The 21,443-nt window shown below is 43.0% G+C and overlaps 1 protein-coding gene across 1 annotated transcript in view; it reads right to left on the bottom strand.

Annotated features, from left to right (window-relative positions):
- Fras1 (Fraser extracellular matrix complex subunit 1) overlaps positions 1 to 21,443 on the bottom strand; it is a 420,836-nt gene that overhangs the window by 391,292 nt on the left and 8,101 nt on the right. Inside the window, exon 2 of the mRNA XM_006975359.4 lies at positions 18,243 to 18,274. Coding sequence (XP_006975421.1) covers positions 18,243 to 18,274 — 32 coding nt within the window. The remainder of the gene's footprint in view (positions 1 to 18,242; positions 18,275 to 21,443) is intronic.

The following is a 21,443-nucleotide window of genomic DNA, read 5'->3' as shown; positions in this document are numbered from 1 at the left end:
AACGATGAAGGATTTAAATGAAGGAAGAAAACATCTTGCTACACAAGTGAAAGATTAAAAGTGGAAATAAATATTCCACAACTATAAAGGAATGTCAGAAGGGAAAGTATTTCTGAGGCCAGAATTAATGCATCCACCACGCACCTGCGGAATGCCGACAGGTATGTGCTTGTGCAGGAGATGTGTGCACTCTCAACCTCATGCTCACACGAAGGCAAACTGAGCGGACAGAATTATCTCGGCACAGTGCTTCCCAAAGCAGCCCCATGCCAGATGCCCAGGGACTCCCAACAGTGGAATGCGTCTTACTGTAATACTCCAGTCCACCAGGGAAAGAGCCACTTTTCTATGGTCTTCCTCCTTAGGGCAGATAAAAATGATTTTTAAATGTATAACTACAAAGAAACAAGAGCCCCCAATCCTTGGCTGATGTGCTCAGTTATACGTCCCACCCTTCCCAAGCCCTGGCAGGGAGCCCCAGCCTCCCTGAAGCTCCATACTGCTGAGCCTGCAATTAGCCAGTCCTCCCCTCCAGCCCAGGTACGCAGACAGCGTGAGGCTGTGCTACGAGGCCCCAGGGGAATAAATCCGTCAGTGCTTCCAGGCACAGACAATGTGGTACCTATTTTGGCTCTTTCACAGGACTTTTGTTGTTAGTTCCTGTTTCTTAGCTGTATTCCAAACAGGGGAGATTGACCGAGAGCTGAGTTACCAAAAGGTGAGATGTCTCTGCATTTGCACACAGTAAGGTGTATACATAATATCACACCTATTACTGAGGCTTGGGCCCACTCCAACATCCAGAAGGCAGCAAAATCTAAGATAGAACCAATGCTAGAAGAATTCCATACAGACACATACACGCGCATACATACACACACACACACACACACACACACACACACACACACACACACACACACCATAGTCAGAATATAGTAAAAAAAAAAAGAAAAGAAAAAAAGGTGACTATAAATGAAAGCAACTTCTAATTCACTATTTGTTCATATATTTTTTTCAACTGAGTAAAAAGGGAGGCGTTAGCACAGAGATACATGGATAAACGCTGAAGCAGAAACAGACAACAGAAAATACTGAGTTCAAAGAAGATGTATAAAAACTGAGCTGTTCGCCGGGCGGTGGTGGCGCACGCCTTTAATCCCAGCACTCGGGAGGCAGAGCCAGGCAGATCTCTGTGAGTTCGAGGCCAACCTGGGCTACCAAGTGAGTCCCAGGAAAGGCGCAAAGCTACACAGAGAAACCCTGTCTCAAAAAAAAAAAAAAAAAAAAAACTGAGCTGTACATGGCGAGGCATGCCTGTAGTCCCAGCTACCTGAGAGGCCCGGGCAGGAGAATCTCTTGAGCCTACAAATTAGGGGTCAGCCTGGGTAACACAGTCAGGCCCGTGCTCAATGGGAAGGGGGCAGAAATACGCACAGACTTCTATGCTTGAAGACATTCAAGCCTCTTCCCACATCTCCATGTAACGTCTTTAAGGTGAGATAAAACAAGACATGGTGCAGACCACCTCGGCTAGTACAAAAACACACTATGGCAGTAGCCCCAAAAATTCTGTTCCCAAAGATCTCTCAAACTCCCATCTGTTCCTTTGTTCCCTATTCCCTGCACACCCCGGGGATATAATACATAGTTCTACATGAGTCTCCTACTTCTGTGTTCACGGTTGGGCCTCACACTGACAGAAACTGCCTTTACCCAGGGCATCCTCAAGACAGTCTTCCCTCACCAATCCCCACCTACACCTTGCCTGCTCTATCCAAATCCACCCACCCCCATTTCCTTTGCATTTTTTTGTGGAGAGGAGGAGAAGGCATGTGGGGGACTTTATGTGTGTGGGATGTGCATGTAGTTCCTCGGGTGTTTGTTGTTGTTATTGTTGTTGTTGTTGTTGTTATTGTTGTTGCTGTTGTTGTTTTGAGACATGGTTTACCAAGGAGGCTAGGCTGGTTGTCCAGCAAGCCCCAGAAATCTACCAATCTCTACCTCTCCAGCACTGGGATTCCAAGCATATGCCACCACACCGAGCTTTTCACTGTAGGTTCTGAACATCATCAGACTGAGGTCTTCATATTTGAACAGCAAACACTGTACAGCCTGAACCATCAACTCCCTTTGGTGGAGCAGGGCCTGGGTGGGTGGGGGGGGGGATCTGAACTCTGAGCCACACAGACTAGCATTTCCAAGAGAACTGCCCCCCCTGCCCACCCCGCCACCCCCTGAAATACCCACATCACAATGAAAGGGGGTTCTCTCATTTCTGATGCTGGGACAGCCTAATAAAAGCAACTGGGGCAAGAAAAGGTTAGTTCTAGGTCCCAGTCCATCACCGTGGAGACCTTGAAGCTGCTACAGCTATGAGCAGAGAGAGAAGGAATCCAGTCGAGAGCAGAGAAAGAAGGGGTGCATGCTTGCTTGCCATTGTTCAGGGAGCTTACTCACATCTCAACTTGGAGATACTGACATCCTATCCGCTAAAGCCAAAAAAAAAAAAAAAAAAAAAAAAAAAAAAAAAAAAAACCTGAGTCTTAGTTTTTCTTGCCCTTAAAAGAATTCTCAATAAAGAGAACAAGTAAATAGAATGTCGCAAACAAGACTTTCTGTACAGTTGTGAGAGTGAAATTTCGTTTACAGGCACTGTGGTGTTTTCGTTAACAATGGGAAAGAAGAGACCTAACTTACTCCTGGTATCACGAAACTCCTTTCTCACACACTTTCCAGAGCCAAGGAGAAGAGGCGGGGCTGGAACTGAGGCAAGGTTGGAACTGATGAGAGCTCCTTCGGCTAATAATCCACAGCTCCTACAGGCCAGGTGCAGGGGTTAACTTACTCTCCTCCACCCTCACCATGGGGCAAGGTTTTGCCATGCAAACTGCATCATTTCCAAGAACTAGAAGAAATGTCTACCCTCGTCACTCTGAACTTATCTTTCTAGTCAATACATCTTCAGACTCCATTATAGACTTCCTTCCCTTATCTGCTAGTCATTTATCAAAGGAAAATAAATGAAACAAAGAACTAAGTACCTGAGAAATGTTCCACACAAGCTTATCACAAAAACAATAAAGCATCCCATTTCAAAACATATGAACACCTCACCTCCTGCCTGTTTACTTCACTTCTCCACCAGAGAAAATGTCAGGGGCCCTAATTCATCAATAGGCCCAGACTTTCTCTTTTCAAACACGTGAAGGTTTATTGTAGAGTGAAATGTATCCAATGACGTCTTCCTGGTTTTCAGATGAAAACAGTAAGCATGAATACTCGTCTTAGGGTAGATAGAGCTGAAGTGGAAACATCTGAACTAGAGGCTGGTTGAGCCATTCTATGGAAGGGTCTGAAGTCCAAAGTCAAAAGGGCAAGACCAGCTACCAGCCAATGAGGAAAGACAGGAGACCAGGCCCTGGTGGCCTCACCAGCAGTAACTAGGCTAATCAGGCAGATGGCAGATTTCACTTAAGACTCAGTAAACAAGCCAAGTGGCTTCCAATTGTCTGTTTACCCTTGAAGAGAACATCTGCTCGCTTCTCTTTGGCCAGTCTGCTTTCATTTGCAGAGCTGCCTCTTCCACTTGGTGATGGGATCAGTCACCTGGTTTCTTCTTCGCCACAGGGTACTGTGGGCTGAGTAGGGCTGAGATCCTTGACTGAAACCACAGCGACTTCCCTGGAGATGTTTCTGGAAATGCCATCCCCCTCCCAAAAGAGCCCTCTCTTGCTTAGAAATAAAAGCTACTTAAACTATGTAAAAGAAACCTGTCATAAAAAGGCTGTCTGGAAATGATGCCAACCCAGAATAAAGCATACAGTCAGCAGAGACAGCATATGGACGTCCTAATGGCACCATGTGAACACACAGATACAGCTATGTCTGCCATTAACTCCATGGACTTACCCTTGGACTTCAGGCTAAGAAAGCAATGGATTACAGCCTTTGGGTTGAGCATTATTTATGCTAAGAATCCTAACGATTTAATTTTCATATTCCGTCTCTTGCTTTGCTCCTTTGAAGACACTCCCTTGCCCATGTGTTCTATGTAACCAGGGGTTTGACCCCTTCACACCCATCTTGTCCCTTTCCTGACTTTCCATCCACTATCTACACATCTCCTCTCATCACTGGCTGTGTTCCCTACTTGCAAGCTTTCTTTGTCCCCTTGACCAATCTTGTTTCCCCCTCGGCAAGCTCAAATCATGTCAAGACTTCTTTTTCATGTCAAAAAATTTCATCACAAAAGGTGAACCCAGCACTCTCATTTAACATAAGTATGTCTGGATGGCTAGATGCTCTTTACACCTATTATTTTAACAACTATATATGTCCTGTGTCAAGCTAATTTATGATGATTTACTTAACCACTCTTCTATTTAGGTCCTCCTTACTTTATAATATAAATAATACCAGAAAGAACTTGTTTACATACAATTTTTCTTAATTCCATAGAGAAAATTCTTAGGAGTCACAGCCAAACTGAGTTTGACCACTGAATTGTGTTCTAATAGGTGTAAGATAATATCTCATTGTGGGTTTAGTTTTAATTTAATCATTAATAACAATGATAGTGATTTATTTTCACAGGATGTTACTCTGTGTCCCAGGCTGGCCTAGAACTCACAGTCTTCCTGCTTCAGTCTCCTGAGTACTGAGATTCTAGGCGTGTGCCACCAAGCTTGACCCTTGTTGATTTGTATTGTCACTGATGTGAACTCTCTATTCTCAGTCAGTTTAGATTCTAAAGTTTGATGTTCTTAAATAGTTGCATGAATTCTAAGTGCTATGTTATTCTTTATAAGACTACATCTTTCAAAAACCTGTACTTTCCTGGTCTTATTTAGTTTTGTACAGCTTGATATTTTTAAATGTTGTCCAATTTGTCAATACCATCTTTTATTCCATCCTCCTTAAAAGTCAATCATTCTAAAACTGAGTGTTGGTTTTACCTTTACATTGAGGGATACAGAAATCTGTGACGATGTGAATCAGCAGGTCTTTTTGAAGGATGTGGGACATTTACCCAGCACCCCCACAGCTTCCCAGAGTTTTCTTGAGTGCGAGCAGCAGGAAATATTAGATAGAAGGATTTATAGTGGTGAGTCTTGTGGAGATAAACAGATAGAAAATAAAAGATAGCCTCGAGAGGGCCTGGAACCTATTCCAACGGGCCCCGACTGTCTCTGGCCCAGGGTTTTTATAGAAACGCCAAGGGGTGGAGGAAAAGACCTCCTCCCCCGGCACAGCCAAGTGCAGACCATCTCAGACACCTGCACTCAGGCCCGTGGTCCTGATCATCCTCTATTCGGACCTGCTGATACGAGGAACCCGAGAACGGGCTCCCACAGAAGGACAAGTTGATAATTATGTATTAAATGTGTACACAGACATGCTTTTCAAAAACATATACCATGTGCCTCAAATGTTATATCCTTAAGGAATGCAGACTCAAACAATAATTGAAGCATTAAGAGACTTTATCATGATGTTACTTACAATCCTAAATTAATGGGTTCCTATGATACCAGTCAATGGGAGCTGGTAAGCATCTTACAGTCTGTCAATGAAAGATCACAGTACAAATAGACAAGTGTTAGAAAAAGAGGCAAGTCTTAAAAAGAAATCCATTCTATCACATTAAATCTAAAAGCAGGCAGGAAAAGCACATGTATTGTGATCATTATTTTTTTGTTTAACACACAAAGCACAAACATTCATAGAAAAAGGTTCTAAAATATTGTCGTCTAATATTCAATGTCAATTACTTTTGTTTGTGAAATTACTGAGGTGAATGGAGTTTTCCTTTTCTTCGGTGCATTCTACATTGCTTTAGGAAAAGCCTGCATTGTTTAATATAATCAATAAAGCAAGAGGCTATTCCACCTGTATAAACAGTCAAGAAACTTCCATCCCTCAAAACTGGTACTCTGGATTCTATGGTTTGGGTCTTTAATAAAATTTAGTTATTTTTTCACTCATGTGTAACACTTTTATGTATACCTTGTGCATGCAGGTGCCTCTGGAATTCCAGGTGGCCGTGAGCTGCCCAGTGTGGATGCTGGGGACTGAATTTAGGTCCCCTGCAAGAGCTCTTACCCACCGAGCATCTCCCCAGGCCCTGTGCTTTAGTTTTTAAAGAACACTACTGTTAAGGTCAGGAATGGGGCTTGATTGGTAGAGCATTTCTCTAGCACATAGGAAGTCCTGGGTTTGATCTGAAGCACACGGAAAAGATGCACATGATGGTGCAAGCCTATAGTGTCAGCACTTGTGAGGTAGAGGCAGCAGGATCAGAGGCCGAGGTCCCCCTCAACAACATAAGAGGTTCAAGGCTTGTCCCTGCTAACTACAAACAAAACCATCACTACTTATCTAAGTGTTATTCTCTTTAACAGTAATATACTAACAATACAAAAGAAAATCCTGATCTTAAAGACAGCTCCCATATTCTGATTCCAGTACGCTTGTATGGAGACATCTCATAGGAATATCCATGCTTAGGTGCTTACATTACTTCTTTCCTTATAGTTTATACTTATATCCTGGCTGGAATTATTGAAAATTTTTCTCCAGAATCATCAATGAAATTGAGTAAGAACTATAAAAAGATGTCTTTTCTTCAATAGCTTGTTTGACTCTTTTAAAGTAGCTGCCAAAATGGCCGTTTAATATGCTTCCCTCCTTTTCATATGCACTTGCGTTGTCTCTGCCTATGAAATCTTCCTCTCTTCTTCCCCCAGGTCCCAGGGTTATTAAGAATCTTTTCTAGCAGGACACGTTTTTCAAGTGGTCCTACTATCCCTAAAGCTTCTGGTGATACTTGATCTTGCATCTAAAAGGAATACATTTTAGATATAGGAATTGGAAAATCTGAGAAAATTCTAGAAGCAACCATTGCATACTTAGTTCTACTGTCCAGCATGAGAGAAAAGCCATACTCAGTCTCTGGGGTAGTCTATATAATGGAATCAGCCATCTAATTTCAAAAGAAATTTGAATGCAACAACATGTACTTTATCTTAATACTGTCAGGAGCATAATTTAATCTTTGCCAATTGTGAAAAAGGAATGAGAAATGAGACTAGATTAAAGAAGAATGAAAAGGGTTATAAGACCCCTTCGTGAAAGGACATCATGATAGACAGTAAAACTACAGAGGGCATCAGTGCCCATTAACAGGGAGTATCTCCTGACACCAGGGGAACCTACTTTTGATGAGCTGACAATGGCCTTGGCAGTACTGACCAACGTGAGGAAATGCCTGTAAATCGACCTCACTTGTACAAGGTGCTGATCAGCTACAGGGCCATCTCCATCCTCTCCAAAGCTCTCCAGGGCAACAACATCCAGACACCAGTGGAAAGGAGAAGAGAATGAACAGCAGAGGCTGGTGCTGTGATATCTCATCAGTTTGTCAGACAGAGTTAGAATTCATAATTCCACTTCAAATGCCTTATTCCAAGCCTATGTGAGCTGGAGTTTTCAGACTCCTCAGTATTTATCCATCGCTTCTCACACTTCAATCAAACTAGGCTCCCTTTGCCACTTAGGTGTGTACTCACACTGATCCTCGGTCTTAAGAGCCCCCTCTCAACTCCTCCAAGTCAACACTGACCCACATTTCAAGACCAACATCAAAAGTGGTTTTCTCCTGGAGAACAGTATTTTTAGGAGCTGGCACACACCGACTATATCCCAGATACTTCCATGTATTATCTTACTTATCTTTGCAACAACTCTACAATATGGATCCAAGGTCAAAGAGTCGAGGAAAAACTCACACTCCTCTCCTAAACATGATGCTATATTCTTTTTTTACTGATACTTATTCCAAAGCACTGTAGACTACATTCAATATCTGATTATAGGGCACTGGTTCAAACACTGAAGAAAACAAAAAGCCAATTTGTATTGGTTTAAACAATGAGAGAATGTATATGTCCATATAAGAATTCCCCAGGAAAGCCAGTCCCCGTGTTAGCTAAGTCTTCAGATTAATAGCCAAGTTCTTGGAGGAACCAAACTCGTCCGATTGTCTCTTCCACCAAGCTTTGGGTGTTAGCTAAGTTATAAAGTGGAGCCGCAGCTCTAGAGATCACGTCTTCATATGCCAACAATCCAGCCTTCAAAATCCAACCTTCAACACTTCCCATTAGCAAATATTTAGTTTTTCCTACCCTTGAGGATTCTTATTTTCCCCCACAGAGGATGAGCATGTAGCTCCTGGCTGTTCTTACCTTCAGAGGAAGATAGCATGACTTGTCTAACAGTCAACTCAAAAAGAACAACTTGATGTGTTTAGCAACTCTGTCCTCTGCCGTGGATTATGCTTATTGTTAATAATAAAGCTGACTGGCCAATATCTGGACAGGAAGAGATTGAGTGCGAGAGCCAAACTAGGAGAATTCTGGGAAAAGGAAGGGAGGAGTCGGAGCAGGCTAACTAGCCACCAAGAAAATGAGCTAATGAGCCATGAACCACATGGCAAAGCATAGATAAGAAAAATAGGTTAATTTAAATGTAAGAGCTAGCTAGTAATAAGCCTGAGCCATCAGCCAAGCATTCATAATTAATATAAACCTCTGAGTGATTATTTGGAAGCGGCTGAGGGATGAGGCAGAACAGAAAAAAGTCTCCATTTACAGTCTTCCTTCCTGTCCCAGAAAGCAAATCTATCAACAAGAATCTTTCCCTTGCTTCTCCAAGCAGTGATTCTTGTCTATATGGCCTTTCTACAAGGAAAATGCCCATCAGAGCTCTCCTATGAATGCCTACATCTGACTAAGAGAACTAAAGCTCTATCCTACAACTTAGATATGTATTAATTAAAAACAAAGGGCAATATTTATTTATTAGCAGTGCTTGGGATTCAAACCCAGGGATTTGCTCATGCAAAATAAGGCCTCTAGCACTGCCCCAAGTCCTTAGAGTAATACTTTGACTTTTGTATTTATCCTTTACTTTATTTCTAACTTGTTCAGATGTAGGGAAGGGGGAAACTATGTATGGGCCTCTTTCCAAACACCCAACAGTCTTAGCTGACCTCTTTGCACATCTCATTGGCCACAACTCAGTCAGACATTCACACATAAGGTTTTCGACTAATCCCTGCCAAGGGAATAGAAAGATCTTGTTTAGTTCACAACTAGGATATAAACAAGCAAAGGAGTGAAGGGCTTGATTTAAAAAAAAAAAAATCAGAGCTGTGTGAGCAGAAAAAAAGGGAAAGAAGCTGTTGGCTATCGGCCCAAGGTCTGCTACTACACATCATAACACCTTAATTCTTATCGTATAGTCTTTAAAGATCCGGTCACAGAGTCCACCACAAGGAAGCTGATGCCTTTGTACTCTGGCAGGATCCCACTACTGTCCATACCCCAGCAAGTGTGGGTATGGGTTGCTGCTTAGCACTGACTTCTAGTTCCTTCTAGCCCTGATTTCACATCCTTTAGGCAAGGTTCCCCCCAGGAAGTCAACCCCAGAAGTGTAACAAAGAATATTAATTTTTCCATTAATAATTCTCCCATGCTCTCTGTGTGCAAAACCGTGTGAAGAGAGTAACAAACAAAGGTCAGGAAATCTGCTCTCCCATGCAACCCTTCCCTGCCCATTCAATTTCCCTTTGGAGGAAAGGAGTGGCATTACACTCCCTTCATCACCAATCTCAGAAGCTGGTGGGGAAGCACACACAGGTCATGGCCCAAACTCAAGGGTCTCTTAGATCCTAACAAGCAGCTGTTTCTTACTTCACGAGCCTTACCCTTCTTCCTTCTCTCCAACTTAGGAATACCAGAAGTCTAAAGCCTCCTCGCTGAAAGATCACAGCTGGGACACTGGAAGCTGTGTACTTATTTTACATGGAACTGCTCAAGGATTTTTTTCTAAGTTATATTGTGCCAATTTCATATATAAATGTCCCTCCCATCACAAAAACAAAACTCAATCCATTCAAAAATTTCAAGACAACTTTTCTTTAAACATTTGCAATTCAAATCCCAAGAAAATATAAGCTCACTTGCAAAACTCACATATTCACATATTATCTTTCCTTTAGTAAGCAAAAGACTTGAAAGAGTAAGTAAACTATAATAAGATAGTATCATAAGTTGTCACAAATGAGTGGCAGTTCTCTTCTAGGGACTAGCCACATATATACCATAAGCATACATAAATGTACTATGTATAAAATAAACATGCATATGTAAATATTTTATAGTTATACAGAGAAATGTAGAAGAAATAAAGCAAACTACTAGACTGCAATTCTGAGGAAAAAAATAGCACAAACATTGAATAAAATAAATAAAAATGGGTGGTAGGCATGTATGGACTAGCCAGAAAATTGAGATAGATGATCACACATAACACAGTTGGAGCGAGTAAATATGGCTGCCAAACTCAGTTGCATCTTCTACATTCCAAACAAAGCATAAGAAATGTGTTTGTTAATTTAAAACATCTGTTCCTCCAACAAGAATATGAATAAGAATGAAAATGCATATGGATTATTTGTCAATAAAAGTACAGAATTTCTTGTATTATTCCTCTCACACACAATTATTCTAAGAAGACATCAATTCCCAAATAAGAAACTAGCGCCTCTGATGAAGATGTACAACATGCAAAGCCCCAGAGAGGACAGAGCGTCATCTGCAGCTCTGACTGGCCACTCCTCACCACCTGGCTCTCAAGGGTACATTCTCTTTAAAATATTGCATACTAGTTAGGATGGTGGTGCATGCCTCTACTCTCAATTCTTGGGGAGAGGCAGGAGAATCTACGTGAGTTCCAGGCCATCCAGGGCTACATAATGAGACCCTGTCTCAAGATGGATTGATGGATGGATGGATGGATGGATGGATGGATGGATGGATGGATGGATGAATGGATGGATGGATGGATGGGTAAGTGGATGACTGACAGGTAGGTAGATAGATAGATAGATAGATAGATAGATAGATAGATAGATAGATAGATAGATAGATAGATAGACAGGTAGACAGGTAGACAGGTAGACAGGTAGACAGTGCATGCTTAAGCCAGGGGCTTTCTCACCCTCTCAAGGAGTATCCTTAGTAGGAAATACACAGCTCTAACCTTCAGTCTACACCCTGAGAACCTGGATTAGAGCAGCCCTTGGAAATCAGTTAATAGAGATCCCCTACTCCATCCTGATTTTGTCTAGTCTTGACCTGAATACCTCCAGCTGGAATCAGGAAGCTAAGCAAGCCTTATGTGTATGCCAGGACCCAGCACAGTGGCACTGTACTTCAGAGGGGTTAAATTTCTATCATAATATAGATGCATCTTAAAGACTGGCCTCCCATGTCAGAGCACATTGCACTGTGTTAAAAATATAAATAAATGGAAAGGGGTGTCTTAGCTTGCTTGCTATTGCTCTGATAAACACCATGACCAAGTGCAACTTGGAAAGGAAAGGGTCTATCTGTCCTGCGCACAGTCCATCACAGAGGAAAGCCAAGGCAGAAACCCACAGAAGGTGGAAAGCTGGAGGTAAAAACTGAAGCAAAACCTAGAGAGGACGGGCTTCCTGCCTTGTCCCCCATGGCTTACTCAGCTTGGATTCCGATAAAACCCAAGACCACCTGCCCAGGGAGTTCACTGTCCATGGTAGGCTTAGCCTGCCCACATCAATCATTAACCAAGAAAATGCTCCACAGGCTTGTTCACGGGCCGATCTGATAGAGGCATTTTCTCAATGAGGTTTCTCTTCCCAGATGACCCCAACCTGTGTAAGGTTGACCCCCCACAAAAAAAGATATCCTATAACACCCAGAAGAAAGGTAATGGGAAACTACCTTACATACTTACAGGAAATTAAGGAACTGGGGAATGGCTAAATTGCTTCCCCTCTGAATAAATTCCTAGGATGTCACATATTCACCCCCCTGCTGCAAAGTCTAGGATGTCTTAGCTTCAGCCACTAAGCAAGATTTCTCAGGCTAGAGGGACTTAGGGCACCTACCAGGGGACGTTCTGGAGCTTTTTTCGTGTCTCTTCTCCAGAGAATCTTTGAGCACATTGATGGATAAAAATACAAATGAAATATGGGGACTTCAAGCCTCCAGGGTCACCTCTCCTGCTACAGTTCCAAATAAAAGAACGTCATGCTACAGAGTACATCAAACAAGCCTGCAGCACCCAAGAACCCTGTGTCTCCTGTAGCTTTTCTTGGGCCTCCAAGGCAGAACCAAGGGTCTCCATTCTTCTCTGCTATGCACAATGGAGAGCACTCCAATGAGTAGACCATATTTTGACCAAACAGATGTAAAAGTGTACAGGAAGTATGCATCCAGAACACACACATGCACATGCATGTACACACACACACACACACACACACACACACACACACACACACACAGCAAATAGATAAATAAATAATAATGTAATAAAAAATTTAAATAAACCTTTTATTAAAAGTAGTCAAAACTTGCTGGGTGGTAGTGGGGCACACCTTTAATCTCAGCACTCAGAAGGCAGAGGTAGATGGATCTCTGAGTTTGAGGCCAGCCTGGGCTACAGAGCAAGTTCCAAGACAGTCAGGGCTACACAGAGAAGACCTGTCTCCTGTCTCAAAAAAAAAAAAAAAAAAAAGATTTAATTGAAGCTTATACCTCAGTTCCTGGGGTCCAGTAGAGCCACACGGCAAGTCCATTGAGTAACCACATGTGGCTCTGAAGTTTTTTGGTGGAGGATACAGCCAAGAACATTCTCATCCGGTCAGCACTGCATTAAGGAATCCTAAAGACAGTCTACTAACTCTCTAACTACAAATTAGAAACTGAGGCTTGGTTTCACCCCAGTGACTCACTCTATGGCTGTTCCTCTAGCACCAGGACCTGACCCAAGATCCACTGGCCTCCCTCACTACGCCAGGTCCACTCCAGTACCCTGGTGTCACCTGGATGACCTGAATGGCTGCTCTTTGTCAGGTCAGTCTGCGGTTCTACTACAAGTTCTCACTCAGTTAATCCTTCCATGAGGAGGATCACCCCCTTACCGCTGGCAAAGCTGAGGCACCACAGATAAAGTGTCATCTATCTGGGGCCATGCAGCTTGTATGCTACGGTCCCAAGGTTCAAACTCTGAAACTCAGGACCGTCCACTGTATTATAGTATACATAGCACACATGCCACGTTTTTATTGTCCCTGATGTCTTTTTTCAAATTTGTCAAAAGTTGACGATTTATGATTCACTTCGTCAGCAGTTGCCTGAAGAGGATCTCAACATTTGGCACATCTGCTCAGGAGAAGAACAGCAGTTCTGTTCACTTCTGCACACCAGAACCATTTTACAGCGATGGCGGCGATGTATTATCACACCCAGCTATCTTGGGCTAAGTGGTCATGTTAATCTCCTTTAACCTTGCCAGCAACTCTGTGATGGCCGCAGTTCAGATGCACTTTACAGAGTGAAAAATGGCTCAGATAGCCATCAAACCACCCATCCCCGGAAGAACTTACGAAAGACAAAGAATCTACAAAGGAGAAGGGTTCGAATGCAGCAGCACAAAGCACAAGACAGTCTAATTCTTTGTATTCGGTTTACTCGAGGAAGAGCAGAGGATACGGACGCGTAGAAACTGAAGCGGGAATTCCTCTTCTCCTGCCTGCGGTGGGGAGCGGCAGAACTGCTTCCCCCTAATGGACCCTGATCTAGGGAACTCTCTCTTTCCTACACAGGGCTGACCTTGGTGGAAGTCCGCGGGTCTAAAAACGTATGAGTATGGAGGAGCCTAAAACAGACCCCAAAATAGAGTATTCGGTGTTTCTCTTGGTATTCCTCCTTCTCCCTTCTGGCAATCTCTGACTTGACAAATGAAAGACTATAAAAATAGGGGCAATGGGGTGAGGGAAAGAAAGGGGACAGCTGAAGCCAGAGCACAGCTGAGCGCTGCCTTCCACGTGGCTCAGGACCAAGTCACGCCGGAATGCCACCGCGAGGCCGCATGGTTCCCAGAAGTCGGACACGGCCGAGATGGAGTCAACACCCCCCATACACACAATACCTGTGAACAGTATAGCGCGCCTATCGAAATACAATGCGTCTCTAAATGCTTTTCCACCATGTCACAAAGTTAACGCGCATGCACTAGCACAGGACAGTGTCAGTCAATGGGAGGGGGTTAGCCAGGGACAGCTGGCTTTGCCACGAGGTCAGGGAGGAAGACTGGCAGAGACAACCGCATGGCAGGTGTAACAGGGGGTGGGGGGGCTGGGCAGACAGGACTGAAGGTAAAATCAGCCAACCACGCTCAGAGGCAAGCCTGGCTGTGAGAAACAGCATGTCGGATGAGATGGTTTAGGGCCTAAATACCAGTAAACGCTCACCCATTTCCCTTTTCTTCTTTGTTAGGAAAGGGGATTTTGCAATGGCAAAAAAAACATGTGCTGGGCATTGTGTTGGCACACCACCACACACACACACACACACACACACACACACACACACACACACACACACACACACTGCCTTCTTTATTGCATTGAAAATGCTTCACGAAGGGCCTCCTTTGTCCCCATGCCACATAGTAGGCAATAGACTTTCTAGCTGAGCGGGTTTCATGATGTGCCCAAGGTCACAGGGCCACTCTGTAGCAGAACAGGAAGGACTTAAACCAGGTCACCACCCCATACCAGGGCCATGAATGTCCTGCTCTTTGGCAGCCTCCTAAGCAGTGAAGAGAGCAAAGGGGGATATCGGTGAGAGGTGGCTTCACAAGACACTAACAGCTAGCCCCTAAAACCTGCCTAAAATCCATGTTACCAAGCACCTGATACTTTGTTGAATTCTACTTTTTAACTTCACTTATTTATCTCATACATAGGAGTGTTTTGTCTACAGGTAGTCTGTGTATCATGTGTGTACAGTTCCTGCAGAGACCAGAAGAAGGCATTGGATCCCCTGGAAATGGAGTTACAGACAGTTGTGAGCCATCGTGTGGGTTACCAGAAATCAAACCCAGATCCTCTGGAAGAGCAGTCCATGTTCTTAACCACTGAGCCACCTCTCCAACTTTTACCGAAGTCTTTTGCATAAAGTTGACAATTGCCATTCTCAAGCTGACCAGGCTTCCTCCTGGTTGCCCACTAGACACGTGAATGAGCCCCAAGAACTTCACATTCCTGTCCTACCACCCTCAGGCATAAAACAGGAACCTCAGACAACCGGGTCCCTGACATCATCTCCAGCTCTAAACTAATGAGCATGTGGGTAGGATTCTAAGATATCGCTGAGCCACCGCACACAGGGCTAGCTCCGGAGTGGGATGTGCTTTACAGGACAAGCCTTCTCACCGAGGAGGAGAAGAACTGTTTAATTAGGGATTCCTAGAATAGTATACTACACTGATAGATGAGGCTACTGCTCTTCGACTCTGGAAATTCAAAATACATTCATGTATATTCATTCTCCAATTTCATTGGCAAAAGAGCCAAGTCTGTCTTCGTTAGGTCAAGTGAAGAGGGACTCGTGACAAAGGATGTAATTAACTATTACCACAACAGATTATCTGCCATTTCTCCCCACCTCCCCACCTGCCCCCTTCTCCCCTTCTTTCTTCTTCTTTTTTTTAACCCATGATATTGAGAATCAAACCCAGGGCCTAGTGCATTCCAGGCAAACCATCAACCTCTGAGACACACCCCAAAAGCTGCTGTGAATTTTAATATCATTAAAACACAAGGTGGCTACCAATAAACCAAACTGCAGAATCTCTAGGTTTTCAGCTTCCCCCGCTCTTTTGTATCTGCTTCTCTCACACTTGATTTGACAGCAATTTTCAGTGACTCACCTCCACGGTCTTTTTAAAGTAGTCCACATTGTTTCCCTAGAAACAAGAGTGCTATTTCTTTTTACATTCCTATTCCAGCAGTTTAATTAAACGATAAGTCAGCCCCTTGTCATTTTCCTTCCCTGGACTTGTAACGGTTCACCCACCTTCCCGAAAGGACAAGCAAAATCCAGGCCCAGGCTGGACACCCCGTCCCCTGCCCACCCTTCTGGGTTCCTCTCCTTGGGTCTCTGCATCAGCTGTTTGGCCTCCAGGCACCTGAGAAATAGCCAAGGGAATTCTGACCCACACTTTCCCTTCACCTTGACCCCTCTACAATGTCCTTCTCCTAGATGTCTACAGGGTCCAGTCTTAGAGGGGCCTCTCCCGGCTCTTAGCTCAAGTGTCACATTTTAAAATCCTATTTAAAATAATGGACGCCCAATGAGGCTTTTCCACCTTCCCACCCTGCCCTTCTTTACTTTTGTTATTGGTTCAATTTCTTGACAGCATACCTGACATACAATTCGAACTTCAAGATGGCAGAGATTATCATCTGTTCGTCGGTGTTCTCCAGGACCAGGACCAGCAGGCCCGGTACCAGCACTAAGTAAGTAAATGCTTGATGACAGTCTTTGTTGTGCTAAGTAGCTTATACCTCTCTGACTGAACTGCAGAAAGACAAGACTAAGTACTTCAAGTACTGTGGGTGAGAGGAAGGTGGGGGAGCAGACAGTGGCGTCTTGGTAGCAAAGATGGCACCTGGAGGGCACTCAGAAGTGAGTTGGTACAGGAAGCACACCCTAGTAGGCATGACCAGCAGGACGTGCACAGAGTGGATCCAGGTTATCCATTCAATGCAAGTGTTTGTTTTTTAACTGCTTAGAACTGACCCCCTCAATTATCTGATTTTTTTTTTGTTTTTTTATTCGAGTACACACAGCAAAGCTTAGTGTAGATGTCTAGATACATCTTCAGATAGTGGTAAAAATCAGAAAGAATGGATTAATTAATTAATGTCATCCACCCTTCAATGGCCAAAGATGTCTAGCCAATCTCTTCATCTCCTTCTCTCTTCTTCAATTCTCCATTAAATTAGGAGGGCTTTCTGGGCTTGGGGGACCACCCCCAGCATTCAAGATCATGAGTTCAATGCCACCCTAGGCTCCTTAATGAGACCCTGTACTGGGGTGGGGGTGGGGGGTACACAGCATGCATATTACACTGGCCTCAGTATCAGATGAATCAATAGCTATGAAAATATATTGAAAAAGTATGAAGCACTCTATACAGTAAACAGCTTCCTTGTATTAATATAGTTGACTGACTTGTCTACACTACATAGCATTACTCCCCAAAACTGAGGACAGACTTTGATTTCAGAATGATTTCTAAAATGTATTAAAGAACAAACAGAATGAAAATTCTGCTTTTAGGGCATGGAATGAGAAAGAGAAAAAAAATAGCTTTTTCCAGTTCGTTAATGGGAAAAATATCAAGAAGGAAAAAAAGTATATAAATCTTCAGAGCATCAACTATAGCATATAAAGACGAGACTGGAAATTACTACTTGGAATATCTATAATTATCTAGACTCCTGGAGACCTCAGCTATCCCTCATCTACTTTAGCACCAGGATAATGGAAGATGATGAACTAAAGTCACACCATGTATCAATAGCAGACTGGGGGGGATGGGCACATCCTTCCCACCCTTCATAGGCTGCTTCACTGCAGCATGTATTAAACCCAAACTAAAAAAGTGGTGAAGAATGACTTGTCATAGCATTTATTAGAGTTGATGGAGTGTAGACAGTCTTTTCAATAAGGCTTTTACACACTGTTATGCACCACAGTACATTATTAATGAAAAGGAACACACGAGACTTGCATCAGCTTTCCCCCCCCCCCCCAGTCGTTCTGACATTAAATTCAAAATCAATTCTGCCTACCCGGTGTGGAAAGGGTCAGAGATAAAAATGCTAATTTGTTTGCTGTTTACCAAAAACTTAAGCTTATCATTCAGAGAACTGACCAAGAATCTCTTCCGTTGTACTGAATGTAATAACAGCATTATTTTAAAGACGGAAACAAATGTAACAGGCATACAAACAAATTGTGCCCTAGTTTGTATGTGACAAGAGGATGGGATCCAATTATCTCTGACTGAAAGAACACAAAGGACAGCCATCGAATGCAAATGGCGGCGGGGAGCGGGGGACTTCTCATTCAATACCTGAGTATCCAAATGGAACTAATTCACTCTCCAAAGGTTATTAAGTGATGGAGCCCTATGGTACCCGGATGAGGATGAGGATGAGGAGTACTCCTCAACCCATGAAGAAAATTAGTTTACAATGACACAATCACCTCTGTCACTCAGTTATCTCAGCTAAGCATCTTACATCCAAAAGAAATAGATTAAGAATGACCTACCGCCAGCAAGGAGCCCTGATAGAGACAAGCACCTGTGGGAGAAAAAAAAGCCAAGAATTAAAATAAAAAAACCAAAACCAATGCATAACAAACCAATAGTCACTAGCCAGCATGCTTATTTCTTAACTCCATCACACCCAGTGAACTACTTTGATTAAAAGGCTCGAACGTTCTTACCCTGGGGAAATAACCCCTTATATCAGATCAATGACTCTTGCAAACACGTGACACAGTGCAAGATTAAAGCATATTATTTGGATTTTAAAAGAAATGTCTTTAAACCTCAACAATATGGCTGCCTAAAGACCTGAACAAGGACAACGTCAATAGACATTCTAACAAGGAAATGGGGACTCTCAGGGGCCCCGCCCCTTGACAAAGAACTATAGGCATCCAAAGGATGCTAAGAGTAGAAGGGGTCTTCTGTCAGGGAGGAGCCCCCTAAGTGGTTATCCACTACCAAGTGATCAGCCCTGAAATCATGTTCATGCAAGCAACACTGAGCAGATTTAGTAGTGTGTGTGTGTGTGTGTGTGTGTGTGTGTGTGTGTGTGTGTGTGTGTGTATGTGTGTGTGATAGTAATGATTTTAAAAAACAAGAAGCCAGGAATTTGAGGGAGTGGAGGGAAGTGGTAGGACGATATTTTAATAAAATAAATGTATTTGTAGTGGCATAGTATATATAATACAATGCTATTATCTGTGCAATCTGTCACAAAAGCTTCCATAATCCACTCTGAATTTATTTATCAAAGCCTCTCTTCCATACTTTCCTACATAAATTCTCCAGATCAACTCAAGGAGCCAATTTATTTCATAATAATTTTCATGTCTCAAAGTTTCTTCCATTTTCAGTTCCTATGGAGATGCGTTTGGTCTCTTCGGGGCTCTTGAACTTGATCCCATCCTTGGGCAGGATAGCATTTCTTCTCCTTTGAACTCATAGCCCTTCGTGCCTCAGTTATTTTTGGCGAATCCATTCTTGTGGTGTTCTATTTGTATTTGTTGTTACTGTTTGCTTGGTTGGTTGCTTGGCTGATTGGTTAATGTTTGTTTGTTTTGAAACAAGGTTTCCCTATGTAGCCCAAATTGGCCTACAACTTGCAATCCTCTCGCCTCAGCTTCTGGAGAGGTGGGATTGTAGGCCTGTAACCATATCCACCCCTGCATGTGACGGAAAAAGGTGCCTCTCCCTCTTCATCCCTGTACACATGCTCAGGAAAGGGAATGCCTCTATGTCTTTGAACTTGTTCCCCACCTGTCCACATAATGGGGATTCACTAGGTTACTATATAAACACAAAAACACCTTATTCCACGCCTTTCATACAGTTTGTTCTTCACTGGGGAGGGTAAGCCATGGTGTGGGACAGCAGAGATGGAAGCTATTTGAGAAGCACCCTTCCAGTGAGCCCCTGACCTCTGGAACTCTCCTCACTCCATGTTTTTCCTTGATGTGCTGCTTATGAAGCGATACATCTTTGTGTTTTCCAGTCATTAGACACCAAATGAAAAAAGAAAAGAGATAATCCGTTCTAAACGCAGCAGAGGGCAGAACTGGACGCGGGGTGCTTATGTTCTGAGCAGCTAGCATAACAGAGAATGAACTTGTAAGTTTTATGCTTCAGAGCAGCATAAAACTGCAATCCTGGTCTTCAGAAGAACACACACCTTCTCCGGTGATTTCTGCACAGCACAACAGGTGTCCTGGGACCTGGAAGTGGTGTGCAGCACCCTGCCAGCTAGTCTCGCAGCCAATGAGACACAAAATAGAAGGCAGAGTGCAGACACAAGACGGGGAAGCAGGTCCCAACAGGGCACGGGTGGTTTCCAAGGAGGGACGGCCAGGTTTATGACAGTGCTGATCTCCACAGATCCTAAAGAGGCTACCTTCCCAACAAACAGCTGGCCTGCCTTCCCTGTCAAACACAGAACCAACGATCTATAAAGAAAACGAGATGACTATTTACACTTGGGTTTGAAAGAAAGATCTCTATGGGTAAACTTGCTGAGATGATTTTTATGTCCTTGACATTCAAATAAGAAAAACTTGAGATAAAACCTTGAGGAAAAATTCATCTTGACTGACCTATTTTTAAGAAATTTTGTCCTGAAGATAGTATTTCAACCTATAATATGGCATAAGAAAGGAGATATATGGGTGTGTATAAACATTAAACAATCTTGTGTATCTGGAAGAAATACATTCCTCAACAATTTAGTTTTTAAATCATTTGTGTTGTGTGTGTGTGTGTGTGTGTGTGTGTGTGTGTGTGTGTGTGTGTGTGTGATGAGATACATATGTGTGCATGTGGAGCTCACGGGTCACCTTCAGGTGTAGGTATCATTACATGGGTACTTTTCTATGTTGTGTTTTAAAACAGAGTCTCTCACTGACTGGACCTCACAAGCAGGCATGGCTGGGTGGCTGACTCCGTGGCACTGGGACTGCATTAGTGGGTCCTGGGGATTGAACCCGGGTCCTCATGTGGGCATGACAAACACTTTACCAAAGGAGCTGTTTTCCCCAACAAACAATACAGCTTTACATTTTTATCAGCACCATATTCACTACTCAAAATAATGGGCTTCAAGATGGTATTTTTACGTGTGCATATTACATACCCTGATCATATTCGCCCCCCTACTCCCCTCTCTCACCCACCCTCCTCCCACGGGTCCCGTTTTCTTCCCAAACAGTCACCCTCCACTTTCATGCCTACGATTCACTTTCCAAGTTATTTAAACACACATTTACTTATTTCTCATGCTTAAAAATTACAATGATGTTTTTAAAATTATAATGAAGATAATCACCACTTAGGTACAACTTAACAAAATTGAATTTTTTTTCAGACTATTAATCTCTTAATGGCTAAACAATTAAATATCTGTGACATATTCAGGTTTTCTTTTAGTCGACAGACAAAATTATATGTACTTATAGTGCCATGATGTTTTCAACTGTGTGTAATCTTTAAAACAATCTAACAGATTTCAACTTTTAGAGGAAAAAAGACAATACTGACCCTTTAGAACAAGAGCATCCTCCCAAACAGTCATATAGGGCAACTTTCCAAGAGATGCATCATTGGGCAGTTTCATTGTCACGTGACATCTTGTCATCATGTCATCACAGAGTCCAATGACACAAACTAAAACACCAGGACACGCCTGGGCAGCACAGCCTCCCAGAGCCAAT

This window comes from Peromyscus maniculatus, chromosome 10 (assembly GCF_049852395.1).
Source record: "Peromyscus maniculatus bairdii isolate BWxNUB_F1_BW_parent chromosome 10, HU_Pman_BW_mat_3.1, whole genome shotgun sequence".
Lineage (NCBI taxonomy): Eukaryota > Metazoa > Chordata > Mammalia > Rodentia > Cricetidae > Peromyscus > Peromyscus maniculatus.
This window is presented reverse-complemented; position numbering and strand designations above follow the sequence as displayed.